The following is a 25,580-nucleotide window of genomic DNA, read 5'->3' as shown; positions in this document are numbered from 1 at the left end:
AAAATGCTCTTAAGCTATGATAAAAGGGAGAGAAGGGTCTGTGTAATTGCTCAAAAAAGCAAGAAAGAAACTTGCTACGAACCTAAGTCCGTAATGGAATAATTTAGGCTTTTAGAAGAAACGTAGACCTCACAATGCAAGAGCTAATTTAGATTAATTATTCTTTTTCCTTTATTCATAACATTACAACCTTTAAATAGGGGAGTTATTACAATATTCCCAAGAAAAATTAAGGCCGATTCATTAATATTCAAGACTCTTATGAAAATACGTACTTAATATGACTAGATTTGACTTATACTACTTATTGTGGAAACAACACTAACAAGGAAATAAAAAGAATAACGATTACATAAAATAATTATCACCCAGAGATTTATTTCTCCAATTCAAGAGAGGATCGCAACAAAACTATGCAGAGCAAATTAAAAACTTCAGAAAATGAGCTCAATTAGGCCAATTAAAAAAAATAAAAATAAAAAGTGTTAAAAAAAAATTAGAGATATTTTGGCCTTTTTAGGTATTGCTGTTAGAAGTTAACGGCTAAATCTGATGGAGGGGTTCAAATTGATGAAATTGAAAGTTGAGGAGTTCAAATTAAGATGTTTTGAAGTTTTGAAACTTGTCAAATCGCTTAATAATTCAGGAGTATAAAGTGAAATTTTTCCTAATTTTAACTTTAATGTTGATGGTGATGCATGAAATTTCTAAGTGGTTCTTGACGTTTCCAATTTGAAGGCTTTTGTAAACCATACAGGTCAAATTAAAGACTACAGACGATGAGCTCAATTAGGCCAATTATGTCTTCAGTTTTGGAGATCCAAGCTTCATATATATATATATATATAAAATAAAAAAAAATATGGTGCACATCCATGACAAATTATAGGCAATTACATTGCAGTATAAAATGATCCAAAAATATTCTTGTGTTAACCAAAGGCATGGTTAACAATTTAAAGGTTACCCTTAAACTAACCCCTAAAGTTGCATCACCATCTCAAGTGATTGTTGTTGAATCATAAAATAAGCACTTTCTTACGTAATTCGTCATTTTATTCATTTCTCATAAGTGTTTTTTTATTGTTATCTGTCACACAATTTAAAATGCACTTAGTCCTGGGCACGAACTATCACATTTTTATTTTATTTCATTTTATTACATGACTAATCCACATGATTATTTTGTCAAATTCATATCCCTTTCTATGCAATTAATCAAACTAAATGGAAGGGTAGAGAATAAATCAAGTAGTGAAGACAACAAGAAATTGGTGTGACATACTTGTAAAGAAGAAAACAAATGCACGTTATCCTTTTTCCCAAGGCTCCTCATAAATAATTGTTTCTTTTTAACAGAAAATAACTAGGAAATGAAGATCCCACGTGGTTGGCCTTTGTGGAATATTAGGAAATCACAGCTAGCCCACATATATAAATAAAAACTTTTTTTTTTTTTATTTTTTTTTTCAAAGACTGAAAGTGTTAATTATTGAGCTCACTGTCACAGCCTTATCACTTGGGGTTCTCTTTTCTTTGTAATATACCTTTGGCTCTCTTTTCCTCTCCCTTTCCCCTCTACGTCTGTTCTAGGTGGACTGCCACTGGGCCACAAATCAATTACGGATCACTGGATTTCTTTGGAGGATTGAGAATGAGAAATGAACACAAGCGAGACGAATTGTGTGCGTGGATTTGTGACGAGAGACATGACAAGTGGAAACAATTGACTCGTTTTTTGTTTTGCACATGCGGCCATGTTTCTTCTCAATTGGCGGCTGTGAATGTGATCATGTTGCCACAACCCTCCAATTCCATCATCCGCCCACTATGGAGTGTCGACCATAGTCATTGCAACTTGTATCATTATAAATTATAATACGAAGAATCATATGATTTTTAGTAATATTATTATATGTTTGCCATAATTATAATAATGTGATAATAAAAATTAGTTATTGATTTTTTATTTTTTTTATTTGTAAGTGTTAGTTTAATAGTTAATTTTTACAGTTTTATATCAAAAAATTGTACGATATGACCGTGTACTAAATTCATGTAATTTAGACTTTGTTTGTTTTTGCTTAAAATATTTTTTGAAAAATGTTTTTATTTTTTATTTTTTGGTCTTTAATGTGACCAAAAATATCTTTGGTTTAAATAAAAGAATTCTTTTGTTTTGGAAAATAGTTTCTGGTTTTAAATTTTGTATTTTCTTTCCTCGCTAATTTTTCGTACGAGCCAAAAATTAAAAAAATATTTTACGTCCAAACAAGCAGAGAGTAGAATTTTTACCATAATTATGTCTCCACTGGAAATGACATGATAAGAAGGAACAGACTAAAAATATTTTTAAAATTCTCTTTTTTTCTAATATATATAATTTTGATGAAAATATTTATCACCCGAGACAACATAGTTTTTACTAAAACTAATTAATTATATGTCGCGGATGGTAAAAACTGACTTTGGGATCATGTCATGTGGCTGCTACTTAAAAATTGTCGTCCATCATGAAACGCCCCAAGTTCTAAAGGTAGAGCAATTGTAAACAATTGTAACATATTGATATTAAAAATTGATTGTTGACCAATAGTAATATTTCTTACTATTTACCTCAAACAATAACATGGATCATACCTACGAAAAACAGCTTTCAAACAAAGTACTGCAGTAACATTCTGATGTAATTTCCTCCGAGAAAATCATCCTTAAATCCACTAATGTGCACCATAACAATGATCCTATAGTTCCTTGTGAATCCAACTTTACCCAAAGTAATACATCATAAATCCACCTTACCCTTACAATGAAGATTATAGAATCATGCAGATTTATAAACCCGATGTTTACAAGGAATTTTTACAAGAAATTCATAGTCTCATTCGAAACCTCAAATCCTTTCATTAATCATTAAACACCAATTTCCATTGCTTATTGATAAATTGAAATCTAACATGCAAGGTCTTAGATAGGTTACCTAATATGTGTTAATCATCATCTATTTACTTAAATTCATAATCGAAACATTATCAACACATTAATTCCTCAAAATCAAAGAGTCGTCTAATGCATCAATCTAACTTTCGATCGTCAAAGCAAACTCAAGGCTTGTCCCAATTTTCGGCTAACACAATAAGAACCCAAAAATTATTTTCCAATTATCCAATCACTTAATAACCCACTAAATTTCAAACTAGCAATTTCCTTCATCTTTCACATTAATCTTAATAAAATTGCAAATCCTCATTCTCCTAAACACATTTATTTTAGGTTATAAATTTCGGGGTATTACACATCATCAGACAACTGAGGACTAATTTTCTTCCAACTTTAATCATTACAATTCTTAAAAGCAAATTATACAAAGCCAATATGCATAAAGTATCCCCCCGTTAAACCTCCCTCTTTGTAGTTTATACGCATAATAATCATTTCGTGGAAATTGAGAGGTTCAATAAGAACGCTGTTTATAGGAGAATTTGTGGGGGCGTAGAAACGCATTGATGCAGCGTGACTTAGTGGGCTGCAGTGAATAACAACATTAAGCTGCAGATAAATATTTCTAGATTTTGAGACTATTAAAGGATCTAAGAAATCTTCTTTATAAAAGCTAGATGCTATCTAGGTTTTTGAAGGAAAACAAATAAGAAACTCAACTCTGAGTAATTCTTATTAAACAAACCCAACAATAATCCAAATCTGAATTGTTAAAGGTTATAAGCATATATTTATAGCCCAAGACTCCTAGTCCTAAGATAACAATGAAATAAAGTTAATTTATAAATTTACAAAAGGGTTAAATATTAAATACTCCCTGGGGTTTCCAAACTTTATTTTTACCCCCCTAAGGTTTCATTTTTATTACAAGAGGTCATTGTGGTTTTGATAATAGACCAAGTTAGTCCCCCGTCAGTTGACCGTTAGTTGAACCCCCCTGGGGTTTCGAAACTTTATTTTTACCCCCCCTAGGGTTTCATTTTTATCACAAGAGGTTCTTGTGGTTTTGATAATAGACCAAGTTAATCCTCCGTCAATTGACCATTAGTTGACTTAACGGAAAACCACGTGGACCAATCAAGTGTTAACACGTGGCACCTACTTAATTTTTTTTTAATTAAAAAAATGTATTTAAAAAAAAAAAGAAAATTGGGCCACCCCCATCTGGTTGGATGGGGGTGGCCGAAACTAGCCCCAATACCCACTGGGGGTGGCTCGGCCATCCCCATGGAGCCTTGGGGGTGGTTTCGGCCACCCCAATTTTTTTTTTGTTTTTTTAGATACATTTTTTTAAAAAAAATTAAAAAAAAAAAAATTAAGTAGGTGTCTCGTGTCAACATTTGATTGGTCCACGTGTCTTTTCGTTAAGTCAACTAACGGTCAACTGACAGAGGACTAACTTGGTCTATTATCAAAATCACAGGAACCTCCTGTAATAAAAATGAAATCCTATGGGATAAAAATAAAATTTCAAAACCCCATTAAGTATTTAGTATTTAATCCTATACAAAAAAACAACTAAACTAAATAAAAGACAAAAAAACAAAAAAAAAATTTATTCAAATAGAGACAGAGAGATAAAATAGAATAAACGATTACATCACGCATTCTGGTGAAGTTTAGAGAGACTTGGTGGTTGACCAATCGAATTTGGGATGCTGATAAAAGGGGACCTATTTTCGTGAGAAGAGCGAAAAAAATTGCCATGTTTCCCAAACTTGCAATCCTGCTGCCTCTCCTCGTGAGCTTTGTAGCCTCTGAAGATACCAGCTTTCTCTTCAATGGGTTTAGATCGGGAAATCTAAGCCTAGACGGCATAGCTGAAATCACCCCTAATGGCCTTTTGAGGCTCACCAATGACACCAGACAGCAAAAGGGTCATGCTTTCTACCCCAATCAGGTCAGCTTCAAGAAATCCTTGAATGGCACCGCTTCCTCCTTCTCTACTACCTTTGTATTTGCTATCATTTCTGAATATCCCACTTTGAGCGGCCATGGCATTGCTTTTGTTGTTGCTCCCACAAGAGGGCTCCCAGGAGCTCTCCCAAGCCAGTACCTTGGCCTTTTCAATGGTAGCAACAACGGTAATGACACCAACCATGTTTTCGCCGTAGAGCTCGATACCATCCAGAGCAGCGAGTTTGGTGACATCAATGATAACCATGTTGGGATTGATATAAATGGGTTGAAGTCAAAAACATCTTTTCCCGCAGGATATACTGCCGACAACAATGGTGGGTTTAGGAACTTGAGTCTTATCAGCGGCCGCCAAATGCGAGTTTGGGTGGAATATGATGGTGTCGAGAAGAAAATCGAGGTCACTATGGCTCCAATTAATGTCGGAAAACCCAAAACTCCGCTCTTGTCTTTGCTCCGTGATCTTTCACCCATCATTGAAGACAACATGTATGTTGGCTTCTCTTCCTCAACCGGCTCAGTCCTAACAGCCCATTATGTTACGGGATGGAGCTTTAAGGTGAACGGCCTGGCTCCAGAACTTGATCTCTCTCAACTTCCCAAGCTGCCACGGATTGGAGGTAAACCCAGATCTAAATTTTTGACAATTGGGTTGCCTGTGATTATTGTCAGTTCAGTCTCCGTAGCAATTTCAGCGTTAGTTTTTTTCATAAAAAGGAAAAGGAAGTTTGCAGAATTGCTAGAAGACTGGGAGCTTCAATATGGGCCTCACAGATTCAAATTCAAAGATCTTTATATTGCCACAAAAGGATTTAGGGACAAATATCTGTTGGGCGCTGGCGGATTTGGTAGGGTGTATAGAGGTGTACTACCTACCTCAAAAATTGACATTGCAGTGAAGAGGGTCTCCCATGAATCAAAGCAGGGGATGAAAGAATTTGTTGCAGAAATTGTAAGCATTGGTCGGCTTCGTCACAGGAATTTAGTTCCACTCTTGGGGTATTGCCGGCGCAAGGGAGAGCTGCTTTTGGTGTACGACTACATGCCCAACGGCAGCCTAGACAAGTACCTCTTCGACCAACCTGAGGTTACACTGAGCTGGAGCCAGAGATTTCGAGTGATAAAAGGTGTAGCATCGGGGCTGTTTTATCTGCATGAAGAATGGGAGCAGGTTGTTATTCACAGAGATGTCAAGGCTAGTAATGTCTTGCTAGATGGTGAATTGAATGCCAGATTAGGAGACTTCGGCCTTGCAAGATTATATGACCACGGAACTGCTCCTCGAACTACCCATGTGGTCGGAACTTTTGGGTATCTTGCGCCGGAGCATAGTCGAAGCGGCAAGGCCACGACAGGCACCGATGTGTTTGCTTTCGGGGCGTTTTTGCTTGAGGTTTCTTGTGGAAAGAGACCAATAGAGCCAAGAGGAGCAGCAGATGACGTCCTTCTGCTTGATTGGGTGTTTTCTCATTGGAACCGAGGCGAAATTCTTGCGGCAAGAGATGTAAGTTTGGGTGCAGATTATGTAGCAGAGGAAGTAGAGCTTGTTTTGAAACTTGGGTTGCTCTGTTCCCATTCAGAGCCTACTGCTAGGCCAAGCATGCGCCAAGTAGTGCAGTTCTTGGAGGGTGATTTTCCTCTTCCAGAGTTATCATCGCTTGGCCTTTGTGCCAACGGCTTAACATTTATGCATCATAAGGAAAGTGGTTTCAGTGATTTTGCCATGTCCTATCCGTCTTCAGGTGACAGGTTTACACAGTCCTCTTTTGCTGCAGAGTCACTTCTCTCAGGAGGTCGCTGATTCTAAAAACTTTTGTTTGAGTTTGTTAGTAATGATCTTTGAAATGATCGTAGTAGATAGTTTGTTTTCAGGCAGTGCAGTATATTTATTATTGATGTGCAAACATGGGCAAGATGAGCTCCCTGGGTTGATGGGGCCTTCTGTGTTCATTTATTTTGCAACTTTGCATCCTGCAGAATAATTCATCAGCGTTTTGGATTTATATTGGATGTCATTGTTAAGGAATAATTTTTTTTTTTTTGTTTTTTCCAACCCTTGAATATATCCTCGGATGAAGACTAGAGATTAGATTTATGTTATGAAAGTCGTACTCTGTAGTCGGCATGAACTGAAAAAGAGAGAAGCAAAGATCTTAAAATATTAGTTGAAAAAGAGTAGGAAGATCTATCATATTTGCTTGACCACATTTCAGCTTAATTCTTTAACATTTTGCATTGAAATCGACTCTTTCCATTTTTCGCGACCAAAAAGTAAAATACCATCAATTCTTTTGACAAAATTATACTTTATTCATGACAATTACGCTAAGTTTTCATTATTTCAACGCCCATTTAGTATCTTTCGTTAATTGACCATATCTACTCCAATTTCATTCCGTAGCTTTCACGGCATTCATAATTTAGACCACATCACTCTCCAATCCGATTTTCTATAGTCCCAAATCTTGACTAAATTTCAGTACATGTGCACTGCAGCCAATACCTCCATCACTACCTATTCTAAGATGCCAATTTGGTTGTACTCTTTGCTGCAAGTATATATCCCTCAGGATCCCTCACAATGACGCCTATGAAATTCGTTTGTTGATAGTATGAAATGCCACATTTCAATTCATCTTTATGGGACTCCTTAGTGGTTTGAATTTCCGTAATTTTTGACCCCCATTAATATGAGTTGAAGATTAAGATGACACAAGAAAGTATGAAATTGGTTTGTTGATAGTATGAAATGCCACATTTCAATTTACCTTTATGGGACTCTTAGTGGTTTGAATTTCCATAACTTTTGACCCCATTAATTTGAGTTGAAGGATGAAGATGACCCAAGAAAGTAAGAGAAGCAATCAAAGCATGCATATTCTGTTGCTAATCACCTTGGATTGGGCCTCGGTGCCGGTTCAGATTTAATTTCACTATATATATATATATATATATATATATGAAAAATTTGAAATTAAATTTAAACCATTAAAAAAATTATAATACTTTTCTTTTTTTTTACAAACATGGGCCAAATCCAAATATCTGATTGGTAGCATTTGAGTTGGGGGTGTCGGAGATTGTTGCAGAATTGGTAGACCAGCCTTGAAAATTAGGAGGCCTATGTCTGTGCCCCTGCCCATTCCACGGATTGAAGAATTAGAGTTGGGCCGAGAGCCACCATTTGGCCCTTATAAGGGACAATCTGGGCTTTCCGTAATAATTAGTTATCACAGGAAAGCTTCACCAAAAAATGGATGGGGAAGATTTATTAAGATAGGATTATCGGAAGATGTCTATGTGGGTTGAGAAGTGTTAGAGAGTCAAACAAATAAATTCAGAAAAATTTTTAAACTGACGTGGCAATGGTTTTTAAATTAAAAAAAAAAATGCAATTTTCTCTCTCTTGTTTGATACTCACGGTCTGCTATGTCAATTTGAAAATTTTTCTGAGTTCATTTATTTGGTTCTCTAGTATTTCTCATGTGGGTTTGTTGGGTTGATCGTAGATTGGGAGGAACCTTGGCACCTCACATTCGTCTCGATGAATTTGGTTACTTCTATATTTATTATAGGGAATGTTCACAAATCTTCATGTGTTTTGACATTACTTTTTAATGTTCAAAAACTCTTAATTTGAGTATGGAATTTTTAACTTTTTACAATGTTTTTTCTTCTATTAGAATTTTTCATTAAATCTATAAATATCCATATTTTTTTGTTATAAAAATTTAAAAGAAAAAATTGTTAATATTCATGCATTGGTCGAAATTTAATAGAAATTACATGCATGTAATGAGTTATCTCAAAAACTTTAGTTGATAGAAATATGTAAATTTAATCACTTAATCAATACTTTAACACTTTCTTTCACGTGTGAGTTCAAACTCTTTTTAATAAGTGAGGCTCAACACGTGGAATATTTAATTTAAATGGAGTGAATTGACGGAATCAAAGTTTGATCTCAGGACATTTAACTTTGATACCATATCAAATTACTAATTATCTCAAAATCTTAAACTAATAAAAAAAATAAAATTTACTTGATCAATATTTTAACATATTTATATCAAATATGCAAATTTAATCACTTAATCAATACTTTAACACTTTTTTTCACGTGTGAGTTCAAACTCTTTTTAATAAGTGAGGCTCAACACGTGGAATATTTAATTTAAATGGAGTGAATTGACGGAATCAAAGTTTGATCTCAGGACATTTAACTTTGATACCATATCAAATTACTAATTATCTCAAAATCTTAAACTAATAAAAAAAATAAAATTTACTTGATCAATATTTTAACATATTTATATCAAATATGCAAATTTAATCACTTAATCAATACTTTAACACTTTTTTTCACGTGTGAGTTCAAACTCTTTTTAATAAGTGAGGCTCAACACGTGGAATATTTAATTTAAATGGAGTGAATTGACGGAATCAAAGTTTGATCTCAGGACATTTAACTTTGATACCATATCAAATTATTAATTTTCTCAAAAGCTTAAACTAATAAAAAAAAATAAAATTTACTTGATCAATATTTTAACATATTCATATCAAATCCACACACTCATCTAATACACAAGCTGGGTCCTACATCATAAACTATTTGTTGAAGAGTCTGACAAGACATTACCCAAAATTAATAAGGTTTGGTGGACCTAAACATTAATCTAGATTGACGACTACTTTGCCACTTCTAGAAGACTTAGGAAAGAAATTAACCAAAATAAATAAGGTGGCCTCATGCATCAATCAGATTGACGACTACGTTGTCACTTCTAGAAGACTCAGGAAAGAAATTAACCAAAATAAATAAGGTGGCCTCGTGCATCAATCTAGAATAAGGACTTTGGAGTACGTCTGAACTTTTGTGATGTTAAGGCTTAAATCTAGAAGAAAGAAAGAAAGAATACCTAAGAGGTAACTCGATCGATCGGAGATAATGCCTTATAAAGTAGAAATTACTAATTCAAATTTATATTCCCTTTTTTTCCCACTTGTGCAAATATGTTATAAAAAAAAAAAAAAAAAAAAAATCTAGAAGGATTGAACCCACTTGTTTGTGTGGACGTGGGATAAGGATTTTCTCTATTTTAGGTTCTTTGTTTTATAATTATAATTTTATTTTTTTATATTTAATGATATATGTGGTGTCTTTAAATAATGTGACAACATATTTATTATGTAACTATATACATCGTTAAATATAACAAAATAAAATTATAATCATAAAAACGAAGAACATAAAATTGGAAAAATCCTTATCCCACGTCCACACACACGGGTGGGTTCATTCCCTCTAGATTTTTTTTTTTTTTTTTTTTCGAGCCTAGTCATAAGATTTGCTATATCCACTCACTCCTTCGGTGAATCTGTGTTATCCAAAGGCTAAATTCAATATAAAAGATGTTCAATAGTCCTTGTTCGTGGCATATTGTTTGTTGCCCTCTTTGTAGGAAATTGGTGTCCACGACCTTAAACGGTGTGGATTAGTCATGGTGAAGAAGATATTCCACTGCAATCAATTGTTCATGGACATGAGAAAAATTTACCACTTTTCCAAACTCCTATTAAAGCACCAAATAGAGATGATCGACTTGGACAAGATTGTCATGACACCTGCAACAAAGTCTCCATCTGGCTTTACAATGCCGTGTTAAATAGGCATGATCATGATGGAGATATTCAAATGCAGTGTTTCAAGGACATTTTGAAATTTGCCGCCAAGGGTCTAGAAATTTGAAAATTTTTAATTTATCTTCAACTTAAAATTCAAAGAATGTCATTGCCATGGGGTCCAGTTGCACTTTGCAAATTAAATTACACATTGGTCTTCATAGAAAAAAAGGGCACTGGATCTGTGGCTTCTACCGTGAGCATCACAACTCGCAACCAGACGAAGACAAATTTGTGCCATTGTTGTTCTAGAAGGGCTGCTGATCGTGTGGCTGCTACTTTCACATCAGCTTACATCATTCCACGATGACTATGGAGCATATCAGATTAATTGGCATGTTCTCTTGGCTCTAAGCCAACTCTTCTCGAAGGTGATTCTCTTATTATTGAGAAAGCTTCAAAACTGTCAGAACTTATGAAAGAATGGAGGATAGATTGCTGTTGAAATAATGATGATATGAGAATATTGAGAAAAATGAAAGTAAAGAATTTACGGATGATTTTGTGTTAGACACTTATATTTACCACTTAGAATTTTTTTAAGGGTTACATTGTACTGATTAACTTGATTTGTCTATAATACAAAGTCCCTATTTATAGGGTCTAAATACAAGTTTAGTAATCAATTTCCTTTGATTTGATTACAGTCTCAATATTTAATTATAATTAGCCCATAAATAGAGAATATTTAATATCAATATAATTATAAAATATATTATATTTTCTGTATATTCTAACAATGGTATAATTAGTCCTCTTAAACTATCTTCCTAGTTTGAAAGGCATCTAAACTCAGCACTCAGCCGAAAAACAAATTGAAGGGCTCACCTTGCATCACATTGTACTTATGGTTATCTCCCTTTTTCTTCGTTTTTGTACTATTTGTTAAAAGTCTTGTTTGTAGCTTTCCCCCTCCTTTTCCCTGTCTTAATCTGATCAAAAAAAAAAAAAAAAAAAAAACCCAACACTACATGTCTTAAGCTGGGAAGTGGAACTATGAAACGGTGAAAACAGGGGAGCAGATGCAAAATAAAGACATGTTGTCCAACCTAGTATTCCTTCTGCTTCTGCTAATTAGCTCAGTAGCCTCAGAAGATACCAGCTTCACCTACCTCGGCTTTCAATCGTCAAATCTAAGCCTTGACGGCATAGCCAGTATCACTTCTACTGGCCTTTTGAAGCTCACTAATGACACCAAACAGCAAAAGGGTCATGCTTTCTACCCCAATCCAATAACCTTCAAGAACTCGTCCAATGGCACCGCTTCCTCCTTCTCTACCACCTTTGTATTTGCTATCATTTCTGAATATCCCACTTTTAGCAGTCATGGGTTTGCTTTCGTGATTGCTCCCACAAGAGGGCTCCCAGGAGCTCTGCAAGCACAGTACCTTGGCCTTTTCAATAATAGCAACGATGGTAATTCCACCAATCATGTTGTCGCCATAGAGCTCGATACCATCCTGAACAGCGAGTTTAAGGACATCAATGATAACCATGTTGGGATTGATATTAATGGGATGACGTCCGAGAAATCTGCTGCCGCAGGATATTATGATGATAACAATGGTGCGTTTAGGAATCTGACTCTTATCAGTGGCCGCCAAATGCAAGTGTGGGTGGAATATGACGGTGTCGAGAAGAAAATTGAGGTCACTTTGGCTCCAATTAATGTCAGAAAACCCAAGACTCCGCTCTTGTCTTTGTCCTATGATCTTTCACCGGTCATTAAAGACAACATGTATGTTGGCTTCTCGTCCTCAACCGGCTCAATTCTAACAGCCCATTCTGTTTTGGGTTGGAGCTTTAAGGTGAACGGCCAGGCTCCAGAACTTGATCTCTCAAAACTTCCCAAGCTGCCTCGGATTGGAGGTAAACCCAGATCTAAATTTTTGACAATTGGGTTGCCTGTGATTATTGTTAGTTTAGCCTCGGTAGCAATTTCAGCTGTAGTTTATCTCGTAAGAAGGAAGAAGAAGTTTGCAGAATTGTTAGAAGACTGGGAGATTCAATATGGGCCTCACCGATTCAAATACAAAGATCTTTATATTGCCACAAAAGGATTTAGGGACAAAGAGCTGTTGGGTGCCGGTGGATTTGGTAGGGTGTATAGAGGTATACTGCCTACCTCAAAAATTGAGATTGCAGTGAAGAGGGTCTCCCATGAATCAAGGCAGGGAATGAAACAATTTGTTGCAGAAATTGTAAGCATTGGTCGGCTTCGTCACAGGAATTTGGTACCACTCTTGGGTTATTGCCGGCGCAAGGGAGAGCTGCTTTTGGTGTACGACTACATGCCCAACGGCAGTCTAGACAAGTATCTTTTCGACCAACCAAAGGTGACCCTGAGCTGGAGCCAGAGATTTCGAATAATCATAGGTGTTGCATCGGGGCTGTTTTATCTACACGAAGAATGGGAGCAAGTTGTTATTCACAGAGATGTCAAGGCTAGTAATGTCTTGCTTGATGGTGAATTGAATGCCAGATTAGGAGACTTCGGTCTTGCAAGATTATATGACCATGGAACTGATCCTCAAACAACCCATCTGGTTGGAACTCTTGGGTATCTTGCGCCGGAGCATTGTCGAAGCGGTAAGGCCACCCCAGGAACCGATGTGTTTGCTTTCGGGGCATTTTTGCTTGAAGTTGCTTGTGGCAAGAGACCGATAGAGCCACGGGGGGCTGCAGATGATGTCCTTCTGCTTGATTGGGTGTTTTCTCTTTGGAACCGAGGCGAAATTCTCGAAGCGAGGGATGCGAGTTTGGGTGCAGATTATGTAGCAGAGGAAGTAGAGCTGGTTTTGAAACTTGGGTTGCTCTGCTCTCATTCAGAGGCTGCAGCTAGGCCAAGCATGCGCCAGATTGTGCAGTTCTTGGAGGGCGAATTTCCTCTTCCAGAGTTATCATCGCTTGGCCTTTGTGCGACCGGCTTAACATTTGCGCATAATAAGGAAGGCGGTTTCAGTGATTTTGCCATGTCCTATCCGTCTTCAGGGGACAGGTTCACGCAGTCATCTGTTGCTAAAGAGTCGCTTCTCTCAGGCGGTCGCTGATTCTAAATGCTTTTGTTTGAGTTTGTTAGTACTAGTAGTGAGTGAGCTTATGAGTAATGATCTTTGAAATGATTGTAGTGAAGTAGTAGATAGTTTGTTTTAAGGCACTGAAATATATATTTATTGATGTGTAAACTTGGACAAGATAAGATATTTGGGTCGATGGGGCCTTCTGTGATAGTGTGATCATATACTTTCCAACTTTATGTTGAAAGATTTTCAAAATTAATATATATATATATATATATATATATATATAATTTTTAAAATTGAAAGTTTTAAAATTAAAGATTTTAAAAAGTATTTAATAAAGAGAGTTCCACATTAAAAAAAGAGAAAGTGTAGTTAGCATTTATAAGACCTGATGAATTTTAAACATATAGAAATGCTTAGGTGTAAATACTTGTTTAAAAACAGGATCCTATCTATATATCAAATGGACAGAAGGATCCTAAGGATCCTAATTCACTTGTTTTTATACTCTAGCCACCTTACGCATGTGGGTACTAGGTCACTAGTGACGCTTTTGTTGCGCCTTGATGGTGCACTTGGCACAAAGCATCGAAGTTCCAAACACTCTGATCATCTCCATTCATTTTTGTACCAACAGGATTGTTCTATTTTTGTATTGCTAACAATTTTGATTTTCTGTTTGTTTTCATTTTCTAACACTTTGCATGCTCCAAAATAATTGGTCGGTGTTTTGGATTTATATTGGATGCCACAGTTAAGGGAGATCTATCATACCTGCTTAGCACATTTCCACTTAATCCTATAACAGTTTGCATGAAAGTGCCTTTTTCTTTTTTAATTTCCTCTCTCTCTTGGACCAAAAATTAAAACAATTTTGACCTATTAAACCCAAATATGGCTACACCATTGGGTATGCTCCAAGTATTAATAAATAAAAAAATAAAAAAGAAAACAATGTGGTTCCAAGGCCACAGTCAGGCAAAATAAAATCAGTTTTGGGGCCTAGCTAGATTATCGTAAATGACAGTCCAAGGAAATAACATCACAAAACAACATAAATCTCCTTTCAAAAATAAATAAATAAATAAATAAATCTATAACAATAACACACCATACATCTTATTAGTTACTTGCTTAATCATAAATTTTTTATCCACCTTATTAAATCTATTTTTTTTTTTTTTAAGGAATATCAATTAATGCATTAGTTTTTAAAATAAGAAATTATAATTTTCAAAAACTATTATCATTGCGTTAAAAATAAATAAAGCAAATAGGAATGGGGTATTAAATTTTCAATTGAAGCACATGGTATGCGAAGAAAGGATTAAAAAAGAAAACAAAATTACTAAATCAAGTCTAGGAGTAACAAAAAAAAAAAAAAAAAAACTATTTTAAAAAAAAATTAAATTGATATTCCTAAAACTATTCCTAAAGTTTTTAATGATTAAACAAAATTACTAAAACTATTCCTAAATTTTAAAAATGATTAAATTGATATTTTATTTTTTTAATGTATTTTTTTAAAAAATTAAAATTATATCCATAATAATAAAAAAAAAATGATAAAAACAAAATGGAGGATACCCTAAACCTTAAACCTTAAGGTTACAACGATTAGGAGTTCTACGGGGGAGAGGGGAAAAAAAGAAATTTGGGGGAGAGGGGATTTGACCCCTCTCGATCCCCTTAAATCTTAATTTCCTTTGCTCGTGACAACCATCACCCCTTAAGGGTGGAGGCTGCCACCCCTTTGTCGACCAACCTTTCGTCAAAGATGGGTCGCCCTCTATATCCCTCACAAAGGCGTAAGGAATGGATAGTTTGATAATGTGTTTTGGATTAATATGCATTTTATTTTTATTTGAAAAATTGTTATGATGTAATATAAATATAAAAATAATTTTGTATGCTTTGTAAGTTTTTTTTTTTTTTTTTAAAGGTAGGGTGCCATACATACTCTTAAGAGTTTACTCTCAATAAAAATCTTCTAATAAAATAACAAATGAAATTCAAATGCAATGTTTACTTTGACAAGATTGTCATGACATGTGCAACCAAGTCTCCATCTGGCTTTACAATGCCGTGTTAAATAGGTATGATGGAGAAATTCAATTGCAATGTTTTAAGGAAACTTTGAAATTTGTTGTGCTATTTTAGCACCAAGGGTCTCAAAATTTGAAACTTTTTCATTTTATATTCAACATAAGATTGAAAGAATGTCATGGCAATGGGGCCAGGTGCTCTTTGCAAATTACACATTGGTCATGCCCCATTTGACAAATCCAGTTGCTGCAGGGACCTGCATAGAAAAAGGGGCACTGGATCTGTTGCTTTTACCATGACAACTCGCAAGCAAACCAAGACTAATTTTTGTCATTTTTGTTCTAGAATGGCGGCTGATTGTGTGGCTGCTACTTCAAATCAGCTTGCATCACTCGACGACGACTATGGAGCATATCAATAAAATTGCTTTTTTAGCTTCTAGATTAATTGGCATCTTCTCTTGGCTCTAAGCCTACTCTTCTCTTAGGTGATTCTCTTACTATGGAGAAAGCTTCAAAACTGTCCACATCTTATGAAAGAATGGAGGATAGAATGTCTCACCAAAGACGCTATTAGTCCTCTTAAACTATCTTCCTAGTTTGAAAAGCATCTAGACTCAGCACTCAGCCGAAAAACCAATTGAAGGGCTCACCTTGCATCACATTGTACGTATGGTTATCCCCCTTTTTCTTTGTTTTTGTACTATTTGTTAAAAGTCTTGTTTGTAGCTTTTCCCCCCTCCTTGTCCCTGTCTTAATCTGACAAAAAAAAAAAAAAAAAACCCAACACTACATGTCTTAAGCTTGGAAGTGGAACTATGAAACGGTGAAAACAGGGGAGCAGATGCAAAATACAGACATGTTGTCCAACCTAGTATTCCTTCTGCTTCTGCTAATTGGCTTAGTAGCCTCAGAAGATACCAGCTTCACCTACCTCGGGTTTCAATCGGCAAATCTAAGCCTTGACGGCATAGCCGGTGTCACTTCAACTGGCCTTTTGAAGCTCACTAATGACACCAAACAGCAAATGGGTCATGCTTTCTATCCTAATCCAATAACCTTCAAGAACTCATCCAATGGCTCTGTTTCCTCCTTCTCTACCACCTTTGTATTTGCTATCTTTCCTGAATATCCCACTTTGAGTGGTCATGGAATTGCTTTCGTGATTGCCCCCACAAGAGGGCTCCCAGGAGCTCTGCCAAGCCAGTGGCTTGGCCTTTTCAATACTAGCAACGATGGTAATGCAACCAATCATGTTGTCGCCATAGAGCTCGATACCCTTCGGAACAGCGAGTTTGGTGACATCAATGATAACCATGTTGGGATTGATATAAATGGGTTGACGTCCATCAAATCTGCTCCCGCAGGATATTATGTTGATAAGAATGGTGCGTTTAGGAATTTGACTCTTATCAGTGCCCACCAAATGCGAGTTTGGGTGGAATATGACGGTGTCGAGAAGAAAATCGAGGTCACTATGGCTCCAATTAATGTCGGAAAACCCAAAACTCCGCTCTTGTCTTTGTCCTATGATCTTTCACCCATCATTGAAGACAACATGTATGTTGGTTTGTCGTCCTCAACTGGCTCAATTCTAACAACCCATTATGTTTTGGGTTGGAGCTTTAAGGTGAACGGCCAGGCTCCAGAACTTGATGTCTCTCAACTTCCCAAGCTGCCTCGGATTGGAGGTAAACCTAGATCTAAATTTTTGACAATTGGGTTGCCTGTGATTATTGTTAGTTTAGTCTCAGTAGCAATTTCAGCTGTAGTTTATGTCATAAGAAGGAAGAGGAAGTTTGCAGAATTGCTAGAAGACTGGGAGCGTCAATATGGACCTCACCGATTCAAATACAAAGATCTTTACGTTGCCACAAAAGGATTTAGGGACAAATACCTGTTGGGCACTGGCGGATTTGGTAGGGTGTATAGAGGTATACTACCAACCTCAAAAATTGAGATTGCAGTGAAGAAGGTCTCCCATGAATCAAGGCAGGGAATGAAACAATTTGTTGCAGAAATTGTAAGCATTGGTCGGCTTCGTCACAGGAATTTAGTACCACTCTTGGGGTATTGCCGGCGCAAAGGAGAGCTGTTTTTGGTGTATGATTACATGCCTAACCGCAGCCTAGACAAGTACCTCTTCGACCAACCAAAGGTTACCCTGAGCTGGAGCCAAAGATTTCGAGTAATCAAAGGTGTGGCTTCGGGGCTGTTTTATCTACACGAAGAATGGGAGCAAGTTGTTATTCATAGAGATGTCAAGGCTAGTAATGTCTTGCTTGATGGTGAATTGAATGCCAGATTAGGAGACTTCGGTCTTGCAAGATTATATGACCATGGAGCTAATCCTCCAACAACTCATGTGGTTGGAACTCTTGGGTATCTTGCCCCAGAGCATAGTCGAAGCGGCAAGGCCACGCCAGGCACCGACGTGTATGCTTTCGGGGCATTTTTGCTTGAAGTTGCTTGTGGCAGGAGACCAATAGAGCCACGGGGGGCAGCAAATGATGTCCTTCTCCTTGATTGGGTGTTTTCTCATTGGAACCGAGGCGAAATTCTTGAGGCAAGGGATGTGAGTTTGGGTGCAGATTATGTAGCAGAGGAAGTAGAGCTGGTTTTGAAACTTGGGTTGCTCTGCTCTCATTCAGAGCCTGCGGCTAGGCCTAGCATGCGCCAAGTAGTGCAGTTCTTGGTGGGTGATTTTCCTCTTCCTGAGCTATCATCGCTTGGCCTTTGTGGCGGCGGCTTAACATTTGCGCATAATAAGGAAGGTGGTTTCAATGATGTTGCCATGTCCTATCCGTCTTCAGGGGACAGGTTCACTCAGTCCTCTTTTGCTGCAGAGTCACTTCTCTCAGGCGGTCGCTGATTCTAAAAGCTTTTGTTTTAAGTTTGTTAGTAATGATCTTGAAATGAATGTAGTGAAGTAGCAGATAGTTTGTTTTAAGGCAGTGCAGTATATTTGGGTTGATAGGGCCATTTGCAATCATATGTTTTGCAACTTTGCTTGCTCCAAAATAATTCGTCAGTGTTTTGGATTTATGTTGGATGCCACAGTTAATAGAGATTAGATTTATATTATGAGAGATTTATATTAACTCTCTTATATTCATCCAGTCTATTGCCCCTCGAATTGTTTGGGTGAAAGAAACTTTCCCCACGAGCTACCACGGCATTCCTTCTCAGCCAAATTTTCAAGCAAGATGAAAATTTGTAAGAAGAAGTGGGCTTTTTATAAGGGAAGGGAGGTTCATAAAAAATATACATGTGTTGAAAATTGAAATAAAGGTACGGCCCAAAGGAATGTGCAACACTTTTGTAGCCCAAAAAGACACACATGACATATTCATATTCTATTTTGTGAGAATTATAGGGCCTTAAACAAGGCCGACTAAAATTTTTAAGGAAATTATAGTCAGGTTGACTCGAAACAAAAGCTCAAAATGAGATTTAATTTGGATCACCGGAGATAAAACCCCTTAATAAAATAACAAGTGGTCTGAAAAGGGCTAGTTTTTTGTTAATTTCTACAATGACATATATTTCTAAAGCATGTGAGAAGCACATACTATTAAAAAAAATACGTGTTTCTGAAATGCTAAATGACAGTTGATAATTTATTAGACTGTTTTGTAGAAATTAACTATAAACCAATTTGTATCTAATTTATAACCGTTCAAAAAGCATTAGGCTATTTTTTTTTAATAATGCTAAAAACACTTTTACTTTCTCATATCTATTTTCACATTCTTTTAGGTAGCTTTTAAAACTACAATAAGGATTGACATCAAATCTAATGGCGGTTTTAAAAGCTATCTAAGGGAGTGAAAATCGGTGTGGACACCAAAGAAATAGGATCATGTATAACATCACTCTTCTTTTTTTGTTTTTGTTTTTGTTTTTTGTTTTTTGTTTTTTTCTTTTAGGAACAAAGAATTAGGCCATGAGAGAAAGCTTAGACTCTATAATGTGGTGATGTTTTCTTTTGGCAAAGCCATGTTTATCATTAGTGTGTTGACAAATCAACCCATGAGTAATTTTAATTTTAAAAAATATTTATGTACCCCTAATGACAAAAAAAAATTGTTAATAGAAAATTAAAAAAATATTCGATTTTTTTTTTTTTTTAAAAAAAAAAAACTGAAAAAAAAAAATAAAGAGGTAAGTCACGATGGTTGTGGGTCATTAGACCCATAATAGCAGCCATGGGTTTTCAATAGACCCAAGGCCACTGTGGGTCTTCGCAAGACCCACAATCAACGTGAGTCACTTGACCTACAATAGAAGCCGTGAGATTTTACAATTTTTGTGGTGGGTCACTCTTTTTATTTTTTCCTTCAAAATTTTTTTAAAAATGTCTTTTGAAAACTTTTTAAGGGCATTTTTTTTAAGGACAAAAGAGTATATTACAATTTATTTGCATTTTGTGGGTGGAGTGAAAGGACATTAAGGGGGTGTTTGTTAAACCCCCTCAAAATTTTTTTAAAAAATGTCTTTTGAAAACTTTTTAAGGGCATTTTTTTTAAGGACAAAAGAGTATATTACAATTTATTTGCATTTTGTGGGTGGAGTGAAAGGACATTAAGGGGGTGTTTGTTAAACCCCCTCACATTCACCTACATCCACCACACTATTTACTTCATTTTTTTCCCAAAAAAATATTATTACTTTTATATTAAATCACTCACTTTTTATATCTAATCATTTACTTTTTATTACTATTCAAATAAAAAAATCACCACAAAACAAAATTTTTTACTTCCCAATACCACTTTTTCATTTTTCCATACCAATTATTATTATTATTTTTTTCTTTTTTTTTTTATCCATGAACAGTATCCTGTAAAATGAATAGTGCTGGGGTGTTTAACAAACACCCCCTAATTCAATTGAAAGTTTAAAAGAATATTGCAATTTGAACTGAATTTCGAAGATGGTATATATATATATATATATATATATATATATGAGTTGTACACTAGATTTTCAAGCAAGAGGAAATAACAATGTAAATTTGCTAAAAGCGTTTGCAAGACAAATACATGCAGTAAGGCTAACCATCAATAGAAACAAAAGGAGGACCCAAACATCATAATAAATTAGATCGAAATGAGAGTGTGAGAGAAGTATGATAATTTTTCCTAAAAATTAAAATATGATGAACAAAGAAGACCAAGACCTTGGTGCCATATGGTCATAAGTTGCAACTACCATTACCAAGTTATTCCATATTATATTTCAAGTACATGGAATAATTTCTAGTAACAACCACCAAGTTGTTTTTTTGTAACAACTACTACCAAGTTGCTCTTAAAATAAAGTTTACAAATTGTACTTTCTGATGAGCCACTTCTATCTTTGAGGTTCTTTGAAAATTATAGAAATCGTTGATTCTTTATTTATAATAACATGTAAACCAACGCTACATGTCTTAAACTTGAAAGTGGAAGTATGAAACAGTGAAAAGAGGGAGCGGATGTAGGATATAGACATGTTGTCCAACCTAGTATTCCTTCTGCCTCTCCTCTTCAGCTTCGTATCTTCCGAAGATACCAGCTTCACCTACCTCGGATTTCAATCGGCAAATCTAAGTCTTGACGGCATAGCCGATATCACTTCAACTGGCCTTTTGAAGCTCACTAATGACACCAAACAGCAAATGGGTCATGCTTTCTACCCCAATCCAATAACCTTCAAGAACTCGTCCAATGGTGCCGTTTTCTCCTTCTCTACGACTTTCGTCTTCGCTATCCTTTCTGGAGATGTCCATAGGAGCGGTCATGGGCTTGCTTTCGTGATTGCTCCAACAAGAGGTCTCCCTGGAGGTATTCCAGCCCAGTTCCTTGGCATTTTCAATACGACAAACAATGGTAATCCCAAAAATCAAGTCGTCGCCATAGAGCTCGATACATTCAGGAGTGTCGAATATAATGACATCAATGATAACCATGTTGGGATTGATATAAATGGGTTGAAGTCCGAGAAATCTGCTTCCGCAGGATATTATGCTGATGATAACAATGGTGGGTTTAGGAACCTGAGCCTTATAAGTGGCGAGCAAATGCAAGTTTGGGTGGAATACGATGGTGTCGAGAAGCAAATCAATGTTACTTTAGCTCCACTTGATGTCGGTAAGCCCAAAATTCCGCTATTGTCTTTGTCCTGCGATCTTTCACCGATCATTAAAGACAACATGTATGTTGGCTTCTCGTCCTCAACGGGCATGTTCCTAGCAAACCATTATGCTCCGGGTTGGAGCTTTAAGATGAATGGCCAGGCTCCAGAACTTCTCCTCTCTCAACTTCCCAAGCTACCTCCGAAATTAGGAGGTTTAGATATAGAGAGATCTAAATTTTTGACAATTGGGTTGCCTGTGATAATTGTTAGTTTAGTCTTGGTAGCAATTTCAATTTCAGGTGTAGTTTATGTCATAAGAAGGAAGAGGAAGTTTGAAGAATTGCTGGAAGACTGGGAGCTTGATTATGGGCCTCAGAGATTCAAATACAAAGATCTTTTTGTTGCCACGAAAGGATTTAAGGAGAACGAGGTATTGGGTAGAGGTGGATTTGGTAAGGTGTATAGAGGTGTACTACCTACCTCCAAAATTGAGATTGCGGTGAAGAGGGTCTCCCATGAATCAAGGCAGGGAATGAAAGAATTTGTTGCAGAAATCGCGAGTTTGGGTCGGCTTCGCCACAGGAATTTAGTACCACTCTTGGGGTATTGCCGGCGAAAGAGAGAGCTGCTTTTGGTGTATGACTACATGCCCAATGGAAGCCTAGACAAGTACCTCTTTCACCAACCTACCGTCACTTTGTGCTGGAGCCAAAGATTTCGAGTAATAAAAGGTGTGGCATCGGGGCTGTTATATCTACACGAAGAATGGGAGCAAGTTGTTGTTCACAGAGATGTAAAGGCTAGTAACATCATGCTGGATGGTGAACTGAATGCTAGATTAGGAGACTTCGGTCTTGCAAGATTTTATGACCATGGAAGTGACCCTCAAACGACCCTCGTGGCCGGAACCATTGGGTATATTGCGCCGGAGTTTGCTCGAAGCGGCAAGGCCACAACAAGCACCGATGTGTTTGCCTTCGGGGCCTTTTTGCTTGAGGTTGCTTGTGGAAGAAGGCCAATAGAGCCACGGGGGCCAACAGAAAATATCATTTTGGTGGATTGCTTGCTTTATCACTGGAACCGAGGCGAAATTCTTGAGGCAAGGGATCCAAATTTGGGTACAGATTATGTAGCAGAGGAAGTAGAGTTGGTATTGAAACTTGGGTTGCTGTGTTCTAATTCAGAGCCTGCAGCCAGGCCAAGCATGCGCGAAGTTGTGCAATTCTTAGAGAGGGGTGTTCATTTTCCAGAGTTACCGTCGGTTGGTCTTTGTGCCAGCGGCTTAACGTTTGCCGTGTCTTCTCCGGCTCCAATGGACAATGCGTTCACGCCTTTGTCTTCCGTCACAGATTCGCTTCTCTCGGGGAGTCTCTAATTCTTATAGTTTTTGTTACCCATTGTGAGTTTGTTTGTGATCATAATCATCAAACTACGTACAATTTATTTCTTTAAGGTTGTGCGGTATATGTAAACTTTTTTTTTTTTTTTTTTAATCTAATGGGTGAAATTCATTCCTCAATATAATGGCTTCCAACATGAATCCAAAACACTAATGAATTATTTTCCTCCCATTCCCATTGCATCTATGTAGACGGATGCTAGAGCATGCAAAGTTGCAAAATATATGATCATAACAGGAAGGAGATTTGAGGGGTTTTGTTTTTTGTTTTTTGTTTTTTTTGGCTAATTGAATAAGGAAAGGGTACAATATTGGAGCAAAACAGGAAAAATGAGTAGAATCCCCGATACCAACCCTGAAATGCAAAAATTAAAATACAGTGCAAAAATTCATACAAATTAAACAAATAAATAAGTATTTCGGTCCTCAAAGAGGCCAAATAAAGCGGTTTGAGAAGAAACAAAAAAAAAAAAAAAGAAAAAAAAGAAAAGGATCTCTACTAAAAAATTACAGCAACCACTCAAAAAAAATTAAAGTAAAAAAAGCACTATCATGATCCGAAACAGGAACAAAAGGAGAGGGAGGCACGAACACATTCGCCAAAGCAAAAAGGATGGAGATTAGAGTTTTAGATACAATAGCCTATTGTCTTAAATTCTTAATTAGTAAGAAATTTTAATTTAATACATGACAGGAACTTAAACAGATATAGACATCTGATTGAAGAGACTCGTGGGATCGTAAGTGGCTTATAGCACATAAGAAGGAGCACTGGATATGTGGCTTCTACCAATGACAAGTGGCAAACGTTGATTCACTTAATTTTTGCCCATTGTTCTTCAAGAATGGTGGCAGATCGTGTATTTGTGGCGGCTGAAAATCGTTTGCCTGCTATATATATATATATATATATACTTCGTGGGTGACTCATGGATTTATGGGAGCCAAACTTTGTGCGCAAACATATATATATATATATAGCCTCTTCTAAAAATATTTTTATTTTTTGAAGAAAATATTTATATTTTTTTCTATTTAAATTATTCATTTTTTTCAAAGTATCCTTCATATATAATATGCTACATCCTGCATTATTCCTGCTCCCTAAATTAAGGATCTACTTTTACTCTTTTATTTAAATATTATTTTTTAAATATTTCTTTATTTTGTCTCCAATATTATCTATATATTTGAGAAATTATATTTTCCTAATTGTCATATTTTTTAAATTTGTCTTTTTTTTCTAGCACTCATATTTTCAGAATTTATATTTTTCTAACGGAGCCAGAGCTGGAATGAAGTATTTTTGTGAGTTTTGGGAGAGCATGCATGCGTGAGAATGAATGAAAGAGAGAGAGAGAGAGAGAGAGAGAGAGGAGAGAAGAAGAAATGGAAAACTAAAAAATCGTAAGGAGAGAGAATTTAATTTTTGAAAAAAAAATAAAAAATCATATTTAGTCCTTAGATTTTAATTTGATTTAGTCATTGAGTTTTCAATTTCAAGAATAAAATTCCTAAGTTTTACCCAAGTTTAGAATATGTCTCTCTATCACTTTATTGTCAAAATTAACAGTTTGTCATCGGCTACCATTGTCTCATTTGACACGTCAATATCCATCTCAAGTCTCAACACTCCAATGTAATGCCACACTAACGGATCCGTCAAGAATGCAATGTAATAGATCGATTTTTTTTTTTTTTTTTTTTCTAATGAATGACTTAACACTGGTTGATGTGATATTGTATTAGAGCATTCATGACGTGTCAAATGAAACATGTAGCAGATGACAAATCGTTAATTTTGACAATAAAATGACAAATTGACTTATTTTATATTTGGGCAAAATCTAAAGACTGTATTTTTAAAATTGAAAACTCAGTGACTAAATTTAAATTGAATAAAAACCTAAGAACTAAATATAATTTTTCCCTTTAATTTTTTTTGTTTTATTAATATGTTTTTGTTTTTTTTTACTATGTTGGGAGTGAATAGTGATCATGCTCCTAAAAAATAGGGAGCCTGTTGGATGCTAAAAATTGAGTATTTGTGCATTTTGGCACTTAAAAGTAGGAATTTTCTCAAAATAGAGAGCTCGATGAGAATGCTCTCCCTCTCTAGCGTAATAATGATGTAGATTAGATAGTAAACACTTTTACTCTTTTTTTTTTTTGGTGATATATATATTGCTGTTTTTTAAATGTTTCCATCTAATCTCTTAAAGCAATAACAGGAGGAGTAGCTTTATGTACATTGAATAATTTCAAGTTACAAATACCATGCTAATCTTAACATAAAGCTTAATTACAAATTGTCCTTTCTGATGAGTCACTTATATCTTTAAGGTTCTTTGAAAATTGTACAAGTAGTTGATTATTTATAATAATAATAAT

General features: G+C 35.8%; 4 protein-coding genes across 5 annotated transcripts; all 4 read left to right on the top strand.

Moving 5' to 3' along the window:
- The first annotated feature begins 4,605 nt into the window (after positions 1 to 4,605).
- On the top strand, positions 4,606 to 6,920 carry LOC132191900 (L-type lectin-domain containing receptor kinase IV.1-like). Its single transcript, XM_059607027.1, has one exon. It carries the CDS (start codon positions 4,706 to 4,708, stop codon positions 6,716 to 6,718), a length of 2,013 nt encoding a protein of 670 aa, XP_059463010.1. The 5' UTR covers positions 4,606 to 4,705; the 3' UTR covers positions 6,719 to 6,920.
- A 4,691-nt stretch (positions 6,921 to 11,611) lies between these two features.
- LOC132192011 (L-type lectin-domain containing receptor kinase IV.1-like) lies at positions 11,612 to 13,756 on the top strand. Its single transcript, XM_059607186.1, has 2 exons — positions 11,612 to 12,471; positions 12,547 to 13,756. Exons 1-2 carry the CDS (start codon positions 11,625 to 11,627, stop codon positions 13,650 to 13,652), a joined length of 1,953 nt encoding a protein of 650 aa, XP_059463169.1. The 5' UTR covers positions 11,612 to 11,624; the 3' UTR covers positions 13,653 to 13,756.
- A 2,733-nt stretch (positions 13,757 to 16,489) lies between these two features.
- On the top strand, positions 16,490 to 18,749 carry LOC132191261 (L-type lectin-domain containing receptor kinase IV.1-like). Of its 2 annotated transcripts, none has more exons than XM_059606203.1 (2): positions 16,490 to 17,361; positions 17,443 to 18,749. In XM_059606203.1, the coding sequence occupies exons 1-2, from the start codon at positions 16,515 to 16,517 to the stop codon at positions 18,540 to 18,542; spliced, it is 1,947 nt and encodes a 648-aa protein (XP_059462186.1). In that variant the 5' UTR covers positions 16,490 to 16,514; the 3' UTR covers positions 18,543 to 18,749. The 2 variants fall into 2 exon arrangements, with proteins under 2 accessions (XP_059462186.1, XP_059462185.1); XM_059606202.1 differs by having other exon boundaries at positions 17,437 to 18,749.
- A 1,746-nt stretch (positions 18,750 to 20,495) lies between these two features.
- LOC132162436 (L-type lectin-domain containing receptor kinase IV.1-like) lies at positions 20,496 to 23,165 on the top strand (the record flags this gene model as incomplete). The annotated part of the gene is made up of 2 exons (XM_059572676.1): positions 20,496 to 20,515; positions 21,206 to 23,165. Coding segments are annotated over 2 exons (1,980 nt in total), but the record flags the coding sequence as incomplete, so codon positions are not given.
- Positions 23,166 to 25,580: the final 2,415 nt, after the last annotated feature.

Source organism: Corylus avellana, chromosome ca9 (assembly GCF_901000735.1).
Source record: "Corylus avellana chromosome ca9, CavTom2PMs-1.0".
Classification (NCBI taxonomy): domain Eukaryota; kingdom Viridiplantae; phylum Streptophyta; class Magnoliopsida; order Fagales; family Betulaceae; genus Corylus; species Corylus avellana.
The sequence above is the reverse complement of the archived record's forward strand: the minus strand, read 5'-3'. Positions and strand labels throughout refer to the sequence as shown.

What these genes read in the sequence shown, in the direction of transcription:
- LOC132192011 (XM_059607186.1), top strand. Translation starts at nt 11,625, where the DNA reads ATGCAAAATAAAGACATGTTGTCCAACCTAGTATTCCTTCTGCTTCTG. An exon ending in CAAGCTGCCTCGGATTGGAG is followed by an intron (nt 12,472 to 12,546) that starts GTAAACCCAGAT and finishes TAGCAATTTCAG; the next exon opens with CTGTAGTTTATCTCGTAAGA.
- LOC132191900 (XM_059607027.1), top strand. Translation starts at nt 4,706, where the DNA reads ATGTTTCCCAAACTTGCAATCCTGCTGCCTCTCCTCGTGAGCTTTGTA.
- LOC132191261 (XM_059606202.1), top strand. Translation starts at nt 16,515, where the DNA reads ATGCAAAATACAGACATGTTGTCCAACCTAGTATTCCTTCTGCTTCTG. An exon ending in CAAGCTGCCTCGGATTGGAG is followed by an intron (nt 17,362 to 17,436) that starts GTAAACCTAGAT and finishes TAGCAATTTCAG; the next exon opens with CTGTAGTTTATGTCATAAGA.